The sequence below is a fragment of the Periophthalmus magnuspinnatus genome, chromosome 11 (assembly GCF_009829125.3).
Source record: "Periophthalmus magnuspinnatus isolate fPerMag1 chromosome 11, fPerMag1.2.pri, whole genome shotgun sequence".
Lineage (NCBI taxonomy): Eukaryota > Metazoa > Chordata > Actinopteri > Gobiiformes > Gobiidae > Periophthalmus > Periophthalmus magnuspinnatus.
In genome coordinates this window covers 17,909,433-17,926,281 of record NC_047136.2, presented here as the reverse complement: position 1 = coordinate 17,926,281, position 16,849 = coordinate 17,909,433, and the positions used below count along the sequence as shown (strand labels likewise).

General features: G+C 38.4%; 1 protein-coding gene across 1 annotated transcript in view; it reads right to left on the bottom strand.

Moving 5' to 3' along the window:
* Positions 1-16,849, bottom strand: part of thsd7aa (thrombospondin, type I, domain containing 7Aa) — a 187,420-nt gene that overhangs the window by 85,305 nt on the left and 85,266 nt on the right. The window contains exons 4-5 of the mRNA XM_055225510.1: positions 13,308-13,556; positions 9,314-9,495 (exon numbers count right to left, since the gene is read on the bottom strand). Of these exons, the coding sequence (XP_055081485.1) occupies positions 9,314-9,495; positions 13,308-13,556 (431 nt within the window). The remainder of the gene's footprint in view (positions 1-9,313; positions 9,496-13,307; positions 13,557-16,849) is intronic.

Here is a 16,849-nt window from a genome sequence, read left to right as displayed (position 1 = left end):
GTATAGCAACTTAATGCCATATTGTGGAACATTCTCAGCCAAGCAATAAGATCGTAATCAGTGACGCAGGCTTCCCCTAGAAGTTACAAGTAAGTTACAATGTAGATCTTTAAATTGTACTTGAGAATTAATAAAAAACTACCTCTAACTCCCAGTTTTTTCACCAATGACTATATTTCAGCATTATCCTCCTGCATTACCTCCCCTGTGAACCTCACAAACCAGTTTTTCTACCCTTTCCTAGTGGAACGAATGGGACGCAACTACACAAGGTCAACCCTGCCTTGATGAATCATTTCTGGAGGTGCCACAAAAGCAGGCGGAGCTCATTCACATGCAAATTGGCTAGCTGGCCTTATTCTGTCTGAGTGCCGTTCCAATAAGTGGCGCTCTCACACGCGCTAATATGTGTTTTCTCATGTTCCATAGGACTGGCCTGGGGTGATAAATGGGGACAATATGAACTGATAATGTGCTAAGATCACTGTGTTCAAAGACCGGAGATTTTTGACAGACGTTGGATGGGAAATATGAAATATGTTGGTTGTGTCCCATTCAAGTGTATTTTGGGTAATGGGTCAAGGTAGAAGCAGCAAAATTACCTGGAAACAGCATTAGTGGATAGGGATGGACTATACACAGGTTACACTATCAGTCGATATCAATAATCCTAGTTCAACAGATTTTTTAACAGACTCATGAGTAAAAATGGAAACAGAAGAGCATTATAAGGATGTATGTCGGTTACTGGCCACAGCAGCAGACCAAATACCTTATATACTGGATATTGGTATTGGCAAAAGAAAAGGCCAATATGCCTTAGGCCAATTATTGGATTCAAATTTTGCTTTTCAAGCCTTTCAATTTCAAAAAAGTGCTTTACAGGCACTATTCAGCTCTGTAGGTCTGGTTTCCCCCATCTAAAACATGCACAACAGAGCTCAACAGTGAACCCCCGCTGTGGTTTCTGTAGTAAAATTTACACTAATTTTTCCCATACACTTTTCAAAAAATTCAAATATTAAGGGTTGAAATACTTCATGGAGGGCAACCAGCTACGTGATCAATATTAAACTGTTTAAAAAGCAAGATTCAGCAAAATGTTTATAAAGTTTCAGAAACAGATATTAAATAAACATGTATATCTTGTGGTCATTATGTACCACAGAGTTGATTATCCCTGAGCAAGCTTTCAAACTTTATTTATTTATTTATTTATTTATTTATTATTTTCTTCAGAAAGTCTATGGGGAAAATGAATGAGAAATTGAGTTAAGATAATACTTTAGTTAGTACATTTACAAGAACACAGTACTCAGATTATGCTTGTTGTTCGATTATAGTCTGATTTGTAAAGCCGAATTACAGGAAACCGGTGCTAAGACTGTTACAGCATCCATGCAATATAATTAGCTGTACAACACTCTAATGCTAATAAAAGTAGCTAGCATAAATATAATCACATTACAACAACAACAACAACTCAAATTCCAACAGTTTTAAAATCCTGCTGTAATTTGAGTAGGGTAAAATATGTTTTCCTTTACGTCCCTGTCTGCCAAATAGCTGGAGAGTTTGGTATTGTTTTGCCATTTGCTTGTGTATAATATTTTCCTTCCAGTTTTATGAATTATTCCCGGCTAATGGCGCTAGCTAATGGCACAGCTGTGGAGACGCTTGGGGACCTGAGTTTGAGGCTGAGCAGACACTGATTTATTACAGGGTTTTATCAAATATCCCACAGCAGCTGAGTCAACAAACAAACACAAAATGAAGAAAACTTTAGCAATAGCGTTTGAATGGGAGACAAAGAAATGACTTTACAGATTCATTCTAACACATGGCTATTAATTGCACAAGCTAGTCAACATTCACCTCAATAGCTATAAGTATTATACAGTATTACTATCAAATCTCTGAGTATTATCCGTACAGTGTTTTTTAACATCCATGTATTATAGAAATTCAAATACATAAAATAAAAGTCTCTAAAATGCCTCGCTAACCTTTAGGGTCACGCTTACTGCACTTTAGGACAATGGTAAATGATAACACACTAATACAGGAAGGAATCACATATATTTCAGAATTAGATTACAGAGTTGTCAGGTTTTATATAAAATTACAAAAGAGTAACAGGATGTTTTGTGTCACTTAAATAATTACGGTTGTTGCAATTGGACAAGTTGCCGATTTAGGGTGAAAGTGGAGTCGAGCAGTGGTCCGTCAACCTCAAGGTCAAGGTCAAGTCTCGCTCGGACCAATTGTAGTCATTGTGTCCTTGGGCAAGACACTTCACCCACCTTGCCTAGTATGAAATGTGTATATGTGGTTGGAAGGCGCAGATTGTCAGCTTCACTTCTGTCAGTCTGCTCCAGGGCAACTGTGGCGACAATAGTATCTCACCACTGAGTGTAGAGTGAATGAATAATGCACTGTACAGAGTTTTTGGTGTCTTGAAAGGCGCTATATAAATCCTGGAATCAGCCAGGTAGTTCACAAATTAGAACATTTGCTATTCTTATTTCTTAATTGATTTTACAACGCGACAACCCCTTTTATTGTGTCTGCTTTGTGGCGCTCCATAACACAACCCTGATGAATGAACACTGCGCCTCTCTCTGACCTTGTGCAGGTATGCCCCCACCCCCCAACGCGTCGCTCTCTCTCCCTCTCTGTCTCTTTTTCTCTCCTCTCTCCCTCCCTTCTCTCTTTCTCTGCCAGATGGTCTAGACTTCCAGATTGCTCAACCGCCAAATTATAAGGCACCTCGCGACCCGCCGCACCACGGAACCATGTGCCAAGTGCCATCCATAACCCGCGCTACCAGACATCCCCGGACCCCCTGCCCACCCCCCGCCAACCACCCCTGCCTCCTCCACCCGCGACCGCACACTGCCACATCTGTTCTTACAGCGTGTCTCCGTGTCGCCGCCCAATGGGATTACCACTGATCCAAGCGTCAGACCCATCCAACATCCTCAACCTGTCCAGACTCAATTTTTTTTGTTGTGTCAGGTCGGATCTTATCTAAAGACTCTCAGAAGGATTGGGTTGTTGTTTTCGGAAATTAAAATGTCGGAAGTGTCATAGTTTGGGACAATGCTTTCAGGTGTGCGGGGGTATTAATAATAGCAGGATGTGTCATGAGAGCGCTGGGGTTTCAAAGGAGAATAAGACAACAACAGAGTCTAATTAGGGCAAAGAGTTGTTGCGTGTTTGGCTCAATGTCACAATGGCATGACAATATATTAACATTAAAATTGTCTGACATTTGCATAAATATGTGCCTCAAGAAATGAAATTTATTTTAGAATTTTTACTCCATCTGTAAAAATAAGTATTTACTGGGTATTGGTACTAAAAGGCATGTGAGTAACTTTTCAGATGCCTGGGACTTTCTTTACGGAGTTTGCATGTTCTCCTCATGTCTGAGTTTGCTCCGGGCAGAATAGGTCCAGCTAAGGTAGTCCTGACCAAGACTAGCAACACGATCTGGAGATGGGTCCTCATCCACCGTGCGGCGGCACTTACTGCTCCTCAAGAGATGCCCCAGCACCATTGAAGGATGGGTCAAATGCAGAGGACACATTTCCCTTTGGAAGCAATAAAGTGTCCCTTAATATAAACACAATTTGCTTGACACCGTGGAGACTGCTTTGACTGGAATGTTTCACAGTTCAACTTATCTATCGTCATGTAGATAAGAAAGTCACACTACAGATCTGTGGAGAAGTGAGGCTGCTCATAGAAAGAATAGTTTTATGGCATCATTTGGTTATCTTTAAGTTGAAGCGTGTATACAGAAATCGTAGAGCGCTGTATCTAAAAGTGAGCGGTGAAAATGTGAAAGTGAAGCACGCACATGTCTGACCGCACGCTTCGTTTTTTTTTCTTCAGCGAGCGCCCGCTACATTTTTTTTTTTCTGCAGCGGAAAAAACGTCATTAAAACAAGACATGAACAGATGATCACAGATTTAGAGAGGTTGAGAGTGCATCTGTGGTTCTCCTCGAGATTTCTCTTTTTCACACTGAGTTTTATTTGTTTTTCCTTGCCGAGGAGGAGGATCTAAGGGCAGGGGATGTTCTGGGACACGTCTCCATTCGCTTGTTGTCTGTTGATTAATTTCCTTCTCTGTTTCATTCATTCATTGTTGATTTTCTAACTTTCTGTTGGTTAAATTAATTCTCATGTTCAGCCCTAAGAGACTGTGATTTTGGGCTTTACAAAAATAAATGTAATTAATATCGAATTGAGTCAATTTGGACAGTCAGTTACAACCCAAATGTAAGTTTATTCTTTATTGCAAAATTTGTAATTTTACAATCTGTACAATTTAATATCAGCGTACAAGTGCCAAATCTGAACTAAACAAACATCAGCAGCATCACGTTTTGACATGAAATTACGTGATGTGTAAAACGAGGAACTACAGTAGAGGATCTATCCACTTTTGCGCATTTGTATGGTGAGATAGAGGCTATGCTACTGATGTTGATATGACTTGCTTGTATTAGTAGTAGTAGTAGCAGTAGCAGTAGTAGTAGTAGTAGTATTAATCAATTTGTTTTTGACTAATACATAGATACGTTTTGTGATACAAAGCAATAACATCACCATTGTAATATTCAGGTCATCAGAAAAGTTTTGCAGTGCACCTTTAAGAAGTAGTACTAAAGATATTCAATGAAAGATAAAAAAATAAAAAAAAGTACCTATTCTTCTCTGCTCACCAGTGCCATCATAATTCTAAAAGCGTTATTTATTATTTACCAATAAATACCTTATGGAAAAGTAACAAAGACTTTTGGGTATCTCAAGTCTGCTGTTATCACATTTTAAAGTGTGTACTTGTCCTTGAACAAAGAATGGACAGTCAATAAAAAGTAAAATTTAATACTGGAATTAAATATTTATAGTCAGACAATAAGCCGTTTACAGTTCCCTCTTTAAATTTTACAGTAAGTCGTGTAAACCCATAAACGTGACAGACAGCGCCACCGTAGACTCTCCCTGGCCTTATAAAGACACAACAAGCAGTTATAGAATTTTCCACACCTGTGAACACATTAGGCCTGCCGCGTGTTCATTTACAGTCAGGGGCGGCCATCTTGGAACACTAGCTAAAATTGCACCTGACACGATAGGAGAAAAGCGGCGAGAACTGGAGACAGGTGCAGCAGAAAGTACGACTCATTCATCACTGTAATTTAGCGGCTCTGAACGCCTGCATGGTTCGCTCCTGCCTCCCCGTATTCTGAGCGTGACAGCTGAAAGCACTCCCCTCTCACCTGTCACAAACTGTTCATTAGGATGTTTCCACAATGCCACTGGACAATCGTGGTGTTAACATGCAAATGTAGGACAGTAGCGTTAGAAATGTGGGCAGAATGTAGTGTTGTCATGGAACAAAAATTTGAAGCTCAATTTCGATTATAAGGAATAGACTCAATACTGTTGCACCACCACAAGGATACTAAAAAATACTCTTTATTTAAACAATACAATGTGATTTTCAACATTAAATCACAGTACTTTTCATTACCATGTTTTCTTATATCTGTGTAATCCCTCAGTGGTCCAGGCATGTTCCATAGTGGTCCATGGGCGAATACTAGTCTATGTGTCTTATACTTGTTCTGATACAGCCAATGCTCAACTAAGTCATTATTGTTATGTCAAAAATGAGCAGAGCGGGTCATTCACAAGGTTGTTTTTTTTTATACATACTCAAGATCTTTTCATCCAGTCCAAATTATTAAACTTTCTCAACCTTGTAAAATATTGTATAGTAATCATATCACTCAAAACCTTCAATAAACTATTACCATGTGATGTGCAAAAGTGTTTTGCTCTTAAAGAGAAAATGTATAATCTGAGAGGTTATGGAAATATACACTACCTAATGTTTGAATCAGTTTTTGTGTGACTGTATGCAGTGTGAAGATGTGGAATGCTCTGGATTTACAACGAAAGCAACAGCAAAATATTGAAGAATTTAAGTTTTATATAAAGGTATTGTCTGGTCTGAATACAGAGAGAGAGCTGTTTAAATGTCATATTACTCTTTCTCTGTACTAGTGCTTATTGTTTCCTTACCAAAGCTGGTATTTTTGTTCTTATCATTGTTGGTATGTTCGTGTTTTTTTTTTTTTAATTTTGTTTTTTTTTTGCAACTTACAATGCCTAATAGATACTTATGATAACACTGTACATCTAAATTATTGTCAGTGACCTTTTGATGCAGTTATTGCCATGAGTAGAATGAATGTGTGTATGTATATATATATATATATATATATATATATATATATATATATATATATATATATATATATATATATAAGCTTAAACAAAGCATTTAACTTATGCTCTAATGGAAAACAGGTGTGAGATTTTATGTTTTCTTCTTCCCACTCCTTTTTGAGCTTAAATAAGAAAGAAAAATGAATGTGTGAAATGTGCAATGTATACTGACCTCTTGTGTTCATTAATGTGCTCGAAATAAATTTAATGCAAGAAAAGATAATTCTAAAGTGATTCAGAAAGGTTCATTTCTGTCCTGTGAATGTGGCTTTTTTAGTATTGATACCTGCTCAAATGAGTATCTAGTTTCAATACTAGTTTTAGTATTGATTAGTGCCTGATTTGCAATACTTTTGACAACTCTAGTAGATTGGTGCAGTTGTTTCTAGCAGTTTTTGGTTATTTTTTAGAGATATAGTGATACAGATTTGTTTTTTGTTCAGTAGTACCAATATCAATACTGAAATACTGAAATACAGTAAAAGATCCAATAGTTTGTGTTCATGTGACAACAAATACTAGAATGTCTTATGATGAAAAATATATAAAAGCATATATTAAGATCTACAACATTTTTATTTAAATTTTGTTTTGTTTAGATCTTGAATCCTGAACTGTTTTAAAAGGGCACCATTCACTTTTGGTTTAGTCAGAATAAATGCAATATTTTACTTGCAAAATATGTGTTCCACCAGATATTTTAGTGCTTGTGAAATCAAATGGTAATGGTAAATTTTCTATAGCACTTTTCCACCTTTGAAGGCACTCAAAGCACTTTACAACAAGGAACCACTCACCCATTCACACACTCATACACCAGTGTACGCAGACACTGAGGGCGAGGCGGGTTAAGTGTCTTGCCCAAGCACAACGACAGCATTCATCTGTCTGAGCTAGAATTGCACCGCCAACCTATGGATCAGTGGATCTGACCGCTCAACCAATGATGTTTATGTTGAGAGCGGGCAACCTGTCGAGAACCAGCAACCTTCGGATCAGTGGGCAAACACTCTACCAACTGAGCTACTGTCACACCCAAATACCACAAATAAATCCACTGATTGACGACAGAAATGTGAGACAAACCACGTGTGCCAGCCAAATTTTGACCAATACTTAAAACTGACCTCTCTGTCTCTTGCCCTCTCTGTCTGTGTCTCTGTGTCTCTGTGTCTCCATGTCTCTCTGTGTCTCCATGTCTCTCTGTGTCTCCATGTCTCTCTGTGTCTCTGTCTCTGTGTGTCTCTGTCTCTCTCTCTTGCTCTCTCTCTGTCTCTCCCTTTCTCTCTGTCTTTCTGTCTGTCACTCTTTCTCTGTCTCTCTCTGTCTCTTTCTCTCTGTCTCTCTTTCTGTCTGTCTCTCTCTGACCCTCTCTCCCTCTCTCTTCCTCTCTCTCTGTCTCTCTCTCTCTCCCTGTCTCTCTCTCTCTCTCTCCCTGTCTCTCTCTTCCTCTCTCTCATATGTATTGGATCATATTGTATCATCGAAGGATAATCATGGACATCCAAACAGGCCTACCAGGACTCTTCCAGCTAATGTCGTGAATTTAGCTGAGAGCTGGTGTTTCATCCCCCCTTTAGCCTAGCGCATTAGCCTAGCGCATTAGCATACTGGCGACGAGCAGGCAGATTTAACATGAGTGGATGGGGGTGATAATTGACGGAGCGCAGACTGGGAACAGATGATTTCCAAAGCTCATAAACACATTCTGCATGTCTACTGCTAGACTTCTGCATCCATTTTAGCAGGCTGTAAAAATATGTGGGATTCTGCTAAATATTAATATTCCACTCCAACACAAAATGTGTGTTTTGTTAGCGTGGTTATGATCACAAGGGTTATGTGTGAAGGAATTTTAAATATGTTCCAAGACTTTCCAGTAACATTGCAAGTATCATCAAGGGGGAAAGCTAACAAAAGAATGCTATTAATATTTTGACACTGATTGTTGTTTTAAGCAAATATAGCATCGACAATAAAAGCTAACATGTTCATTTAAATATGTTATGGGTTAGCGGTTAATATCCCATAGAAGTAAAATACCCCCTCTTTAATTTGTTATTGCTTTGTTCCATAGTATAGCATTAAACTTGTCTATCTTCTATTTATCCAATTACAACCTCTTAGTGTGAAGGGGGTCTCTTCTCCACAGATCTGACCTGTAATTTAGCATGATGGCATAACCTGGTTTCCTACATGGGGATAAAAAATTTAATGCCATAGTGTTGAACATTGAAGTAAAGTATTAACATCTCAAAAGTATCTCCGTGTGCTATGGAAGCTTGTTTAGACCAAAAAGCGCAAGTTGAAAGAATTGTTACAGTGAATAGTTAGCTTTCACACGTTACATGGCTCTATAGTCCAAACCAAAACTCTGAACCAAAACATTCTGTACTAGACATAATTGATACTTTGCAACTAATGTCATCAACATTCCCTAGAGGGTGAAGCTAACTGGAGGTATTGCTCTGTCTGAAGGTCTGTTACTTTAACTTGAGCTCTAATATAACAGAATCTGGCAAGAAAGAGCTGATTTAGTTAGAACTACACCAGGTGAGCTTATTTGTGCTGTTGAACAAGCTGCTCTCACATAAAATTACAGTCCAAGCTAGCAGCTAACAGATTTTCAATTACTTACTCTCACCTTTTTGTGTCTGGATCTATCACAGATTCAATTTTGTATTTTTAGAAGTTCTCAGACACTCTAAAAACACGTTTGCTAATGTGTGCATTGTATCGCTATGGTAACTGCCGAACATTCCGCCATAGACATGAATGCGCACACTTCCATAAAAGTACTGTACACAGATCCACTGCATCATTGATTTTGAGTGGTATAAAAATGAACATCTCTCCAGTTATTATTACCAATCACACGTCATAACCACAGATCACTCCATCCATTATTAAGCTCCACACTCTGCCCTCTAACACGCATGAATATTTAAACTAAATGGTTGGATATGTGAGAATCCTAATGACTGTAAGGGCATATTATGGGATACCTTCTTTGCTCCGCAGCGACCCGAGGTTGGGAGGGGTATCGGAGTTGGTCTGTACGCAGTAGACTTCTCGGCTCTGGACTCCGCCCCCGCACAAGCCCGTCTGGTTACCACGGCGACGGTCCTGCTGACTGAGCAGCATGTCCACACGGCACTCTGTCCATTCTGTGGTCTTCCAGCTGTAACTGTACACAGAGTCAAAGGTCAGAGTACTATTATGACAATATTCCTACCACCAGTACTACTACGTATACTATTATAATTCATCAATATTACTGGTGTATAAAAATACTACTGCTGTACTCAGCTCATTCTGTGATCTTCCAGCTGTAACTGTACAGAGTCAACAATTATTATTACTACTCACAATACCACTATTACAAAAACTACTACTATTACTCTACACAAAGTCAAACATTAGAGTACTATTATTACTGTACTACCACTACACAACTATTTTCATTAATACTACTACTACCCATTCTGTGGTCTTCCAGCTGTAACTGAAGACAAAGTTGCACATTAAAGTACTACTATTACCACTAATACTACAACTACAACTAGGACAATACCAGTACCACCACTACTACTACTATTTTCAATACTACTGCTGTATAATACTACTGCTAATAACAGCACTACAACATTAGCGCTCTATTTTAGCACACTATTCTGTCCTTTCTGTGTTCTTCCCCTACTGCTAAACTACCTAAAGTACTTCTTCTACTACTACTTCTACTCCTACTCCCACTAATACCACTACTACTGCCGGGTTGCGAGTACGATCCCTGTATAAAACTGCCTTTAAACAAGACACTAAACCCAACTAATTATAGATTTTACTTTGAATTACTGGAAAACGTTACTCTTTCTAACCTCAAATCCATTCCAATTTCATTACAGCAAATCTGTATATATATACCACTCTCTATACACAATCTATACATTAATCATAGTCAATGTGATGGTTTTTTATGCAGAATCTGTAGAAAAACAAAGTTGATGTGTTTAGATGAATTGCAGCAGTATAGACTGAGACTATTGACTGGGGCTAGTCTGGATAAATGCTGTTTGTATTGATCCTGTGAAGCTATGGGAACACATCCAATAGAGGTTAAACCGAAGGTCGCAAACAGGTAACTTTTAGTGGCAAGACGAAGCAGGAGGAGAATTAATTTATCATGTCAGTGAGTGAAAGCGATTCTGATTACAGCTTTAGGCTTTGAAATGATAGGTAGTTTAAAGGTCCTATATTACCACAATTTGACTCTTGTGAACTTTAATCCGTGTTATAATATTGTTAACTCCTCAAAAACACACCCGGGGTTATGTTTTGTTTCATTCACACATGTTTAGTCTGTCTACATCTCCAAAGCTCAAAATGCTCTGTTCCATTTTGTGATATCATGAAGCTATAGTTTTCAAGTTAAAAGCTACATTTTCACTTTTCTTGGGTAGAAATTGGCAATTCCAGGGCTGAAATAATCCAAATGATTCTAATGAAGGTGCATGGAGTTTAAAAACACAGAGGACCACTTCCTTTATTACCACATGACTCACACCTGCACCTGTTTTTAATGTTTTAAATGAACATACAAAATCTACTAATGCATTTATATGGAGGAGTTTTCTGTTCAGTCCAAAATAGACTTTGGTATTCAAGATCATGTTTTCTTTTTATTATATACTTTCCCACTTGACTCCCATTATATTCTATTTTCAGTGAACTGTCCTACATTTATTCTACCAGGGAGTGTATTATTAATGCCAGACACTGTAGCACTTATATCTGAGACGTCCATTCTTCCAGTTAAATACAGTACCCTCCAGGACCTCTGTCAAGTGTAACTCCAATGAGAAGACTGTAAAGACCTTCTATGCTCTACCCTATGTGTCTACTATAAATGCCCTCGCCCTCATAAAAGCTTGTTTATGTATGAGGTCGGGCTCTAGCCAGAGGCCCGGTGGGGTGGGGGGGTGGGTGTGGACAATGGGGCCCCTGGGACTGGGACACATCCTGGACCTTTCAGATGTCCAGATGGGGACACTCTTAAAAACAGCTGATTCTCTTTGTGTGGATATGATTTACATGCTTTTAGTGAGACTGAGACTTGATTAGGTTTGAACTTGGTTGGAGAAGAGGAGAGAAATATTGACTATGACGTGATTTTTAAAAGCAAAATTGACTCTTGTGAGCTTTAAACCATGTTAGAATGTTGTTACCTCATCAAAAACATGCCTGGAGTTATGTCTTGTTTCACACATTTTGAGTTTGAGTAATCGTTTATTATTAGTCTGTCCATAACTCAAAATGTTCCGTTCCCCCTTGAGATGTGGATGAAGCGGTAGTTTTCAAGTTAAGAGCTACATTTTACCTTTATTTCAGTAGAGGCTGAAATCATCTAAATGATTCTACTGAAGGTGTGTGGAGATTAAAAACACAGTGGAGCACTAACTGTATTACCACATGACATCACAATGTGAAACACAGTTTTCTGTTTGAGAGAAGAACCGAAGGCCTGAAAATGCAGGGTCTGTGTGTTAAACATGTGTAAATGAAGCAAAACACAACTGCAATTGGCATTAAATATGGTAATATGGATGCTTTAGTTGTTCAAACTTTAATTTGTGAGCAAATGTTTGCTATTTCTAACTTGTCCCAACATTTCAACACTTTTTAAATTTGTATGTGCCACACCATGACATCACACTTATCTATCTTCATGGGAATAGTAGATGGCAAGCCCAGGCCAAATTACTAGTCAGATTTGTGAAGAGGCAAGTCCACTAAGATCACAGTAATAATGCATGCTTATCAAGGTGTCTTTAACAACAAAAGCACCTATAATTCAATAATTGCAAGATTTTTAAAGATACACTAATTTCAAGGCAGTTACTATACACTGCTGTAAATAACATTTGATATGTTAAATGGTCACATTTTTATGTAGAGCTTTGCCACCTTTAGGCACTCAAAGTGCTTTACATCAAGGAACCAGTCACCCATTCACACAGAGACATTGGACGCAAGATGGGTTAAGTGTCTTGCCCAAGAACACAACAACAGCATTCATCTGTGGGAGCTGGACTTGCATCACCGACCTGTGGGTCAGTGAATCTGACCGCTCAACTAATGTTTATGTCGAGAGCAGGATTTGAACCACCAGCGTCCTGATGAGTGGACAAATGCTCTCGACCCATACTGCATATCCCAGATCGTCAATCCCATTTCTCTATCACTGTTTTCAATCAGTGAATGGATGAGGGTGGATTGTTTGTTCCTGCAAATAAATAAAATAAATATACTGGCATAGCCTTTACCCAGCATTAAAATCAGTGCATCCTCTGATTTACTATCAGACATTAAGACTGGCCCTGTCCCATAACCCTGCAGACGACTTCCTCTTTAGAGCAAGGGTTTATGGGCAGGGTAAGCCATTGTCCTCCATAAATAAGCCCCATAAAATACAAACCAGGTGCACACCGCATGTTGGGAACCGTTCGGTCTGCTGCTATTATGGGATATGATTTATATGGTAGAAATGAGCAGAGGACACATAAGGGTGACTAATGCAGAATCAATGTATTTTAGTACACAGGATGGAGCAGACCTGAGGACAGCTCCATTGTCACAGTATTGAGCGAGATCGCCGGCTTAGCCTTCACTGGTGAGGGCAGATGGTACGTATAAAGTCACTGTTATTTATGTTTATATTTAGAACATAATGCAGATAAAAAATAAAAAAAAAGTTAATGTATTTATTTAGTTGCACTTCTAAAGTACACTTCTACCACACTATTTCAACAGATTAAATTTTGTTCAAGTGGCTGTGCATGTGTCTTTGTCTCTATGTAACTTTTCTGCTCGCAATCAGTAAGTTACAGGTCAGATTTGTGGCAAAGTATTTTTTAAAGCAATGTTAACACTTTTAATTGTATTAGAATAATGAGTTGCATTGCAAGAACACAGACCTACTGTAGTGCAGATGTCACTTACACTATACATGGAGGCACTTTGTCTCCTTGGGGAGTGCAGTCCTCCCTCTCCTCCAGTTCGGGGCACCCTGCTCCCTGGCCCACGGGGAACTGGGTGACTTTCCTGGTGCGGGTGCTTTCTCCCTTGGGTCCGTTGGGGTCGTAGCACTCTTTAGAGCAGGGCGACCACTCCGACCACTCTGTCACCTCACAGTCTTTGGACATGACACAGGCCTGGTAGGTGACCGGGAGAGAGGCGTCTGAGCAGAAGCTGGGAGGGAAGAAAACAATTTTAGGAGTTGGATTCACACTTGAAGATGCACTACAGCAAAACTGTACTTGGACTAAAACAGGACTAAACCAACTCTACATGAGGACAAAACCGGGATCAAACCAGGATCAAACCAGGACCAACTTTGTTGTCCAATTTGGATTTTTTGTTTTGTTCTATACTCGTATTGTCACGATGCTACATGATTTTGATACTAAGAAATAAACTTGAGACTCAATACCAATTCTGATACTACAATGATGACAAAGAACACTCTTACTTCAGATAATAGAATGTGAATTTCAACATTCAATCATATTACTTTTTTTATATTCCCATGTGACCTGTAATCCCTCAGTCGTCCAGTAGGTTCCATAGTGGTCCATGGGTGTATACTAGTCTATGTGTCTTGTGACACAGCTCAAGATCATTCTAAAGCTATTCAGGAAAGGTTCATTTCTGTCCTGTGAGTGTGACTTTTTTAGTATTGATATCTGCTCAAATGATTACCTAGTTTTGATACTAGTTTTAGTATCGATTAGTATCTTATTTTCAATACTTTCACCACCCCTATTTTATATGCTAGCATACTGGGAAAAAAGAGTGGGCAAGATGCAAAAATTATATAGCAATTTATTAATGTACCAAATTCATGTCATAACCAGGAGCATATGGGGGCAAAGTGTCTTGCCCATAGACTGTATATATATATATATATATATATATATATATATATATATATATATATATATATATATATATATAAATGGACATAGCTAACCTGCTAGCCACCACGCTCCAAATAGGAAGTGATCAGGGGTGCACTTCCGGCAACAACTCTGGGTCCAATTCTTTTTATTGAAAAATTGTTGCCCCTCTCTCCATAACTGTTGCTGTCAGGTTCATCATTTTGCTCTTAAAATATTTATATTAGTCTGTGCTACATGATGGTGTTTTTATTTTGTTATTTTGTCAGTAAATCAAGATATGATATGGCCTATCTGTTTAAAATGTTTTATTGATGAAAATGTTATATCGGCTAATTGATTATAATTGAATTGTTGCAAATTTTAACTTACCCATGTTGTCTGCCTTAGGTGTTTCGGCCAAATGAGTCCCCGGGGAGCCGAAGCACCTTAAGAAGGTTCTGGGTCAGACAACTGGGTGCTAATAAGGAGGGGTGTCAAATATTTTAGCTTTTTGTTTATATAATTGGTGTTTACTATTAAAACAAATAAATTCAATGTAGAACTCTATTTTAACAAACAACTTAATTGCATAAATATTTACACTGTTTGATTAGAGCTAGTTTTTAACATCTGGATCTGAGAAAACTTACCTGTACTACAGAGTGGGCTCAGCCAATTAGGAAGGTGCTCTATAAAAGGAGCAAACCTCAGTTGGCTAGGAGAGGGTGCTGTGTGTACAGGAGGTACAGATGCTTTTAAAATTGGCCTTGGTTTTTTGTAAATATTTTTGGTGGTCAAATAAATGCACTTGGGTCTGCACTGGACAAACTGTCTCAGCTCTGCTCTGTTCCTCACTGAACCACAAGGGTTGCTATCCGCGCGATTACAAGCCTTCTTTCCCATAGGTTACTCCCGCTAGTGTTAGCAACAGGTTTGACTGATAGCATTGCAAAGCGACCGATCCCTGCTAAATCAGCGGTGCAAGCAGGAAAGGGTGTTACTGTCAACAGCCTCGCTCCAGATTGGCTCTTTGGTTGCTATGATACTCGTGGTCAGAATTCCAATGGCAATCCACTGCCCCGCTGTCACCCACTGATTTCTGTGTATATAGAAACACATTGGCCTTTTCTTTTTCTAATAAATTGCATGCATTCAAGCAATGTTCAGTGAAGACATATAATGATTTCAATGGCATCTTTTGGCTGGCATTTCTTTAGTAGTCTTAATAAAGCATGAACAAAGACTTAGTTCATAATGACCAGTTTATTAAGAATGATTCAGTCTTACCAACTACTTAATTCACACCCTAACCCTTGGCCCCTAGTTACCAAGCCTCAAACAAAACATAATAGGTAACAACATTCTAACATGCCTAAAAAGAGCCAGTAGTGTAATATAGGACATTTAAATATATGCATGAATGATTGTAAACACGTTTATCTTATTGGAGCAAATTCAAGTGCAATTGGGAAGTACAATTTCCTCGCTTAAAATGCTCAAAGCCAATGTTCTGTTTAATCTTAGCCAAAAATGAGCATCCATTTTGTGCTGTTATTATGTTCCAAATCACATCCCACTTAAAATATCAAGGAACAGATGACTCACCGATCACTTTACAAACAACATATTTGGGATTTGGCAGAAAATTTATATACAAAAAATGAATAAATGAATGAAATAACTAAAGAAGTGATTGATCCTGTTGTTGCTACTAGCATTAATACTGCTAATAATATGCAGATATTATTTATTAATAGTTATTGGTCACTGTCTCAGTGTGAAATCTCCCAGTGTGGGTAAAATGTGCTCAAATATTTATATAAAAGGAATAAATATTAAAGAAGACCTACTGAGCCTGTGTATGCTGTATAGTTATAATCTATGACACCCGGGGATCATTATGTTATAATTTGCACATTTTAAATTACAATATTCATCTAAAACAACTTAATAAAAGAAACAAGTCAAGTGGAGAATGAAGTTAAGTACGCTCAATGACCTTATACCAAATGTGAAAAGTTAAACACACACGTACACAAAAAGGATTGTGATACAAAGATGTGACAATCGGCATCTAATTATAAATAATGTTATCACTCACAAACCAGGAAAGAATGCCGGTGCGCTGTCAGCATGCTAGTTGTTGTTAGCATTAGTGTGATGGCAAAACTCCGCTCTGGTCTCTGAAAGTTCTGAACGTATAAACTCATCACAATGAATAATTAGCACGCAGCAAAGTATAAAGCACCCCCTCCTCATCAGAAAAGCTACATCGTTAGCAATTTGTTAATCCAATTCATTTTAACCAAGGCTAAATCTTTGCAGAGAATAACATCGTGTCCACCCAAACTGCGCCATTTCTTCCTTCCAAAACATTTGCAGTCTCACCATGTTCCTAAATGCCAGAGTAGCATAAACATTCAACTTGGATAAACAAACCAACCCGATACGATTTTAGAATAATAATGAATTTTGGGTCAACTTTTAGCTCACTTTTTCTACAATATTCGGCCTACCCTCTGCCCTTATAGAGACTACACCGCGGGATACCTTTGATCTGATATCACACGTGTTACGGATAAGGTAACGCTCGTTGTGGGCTCG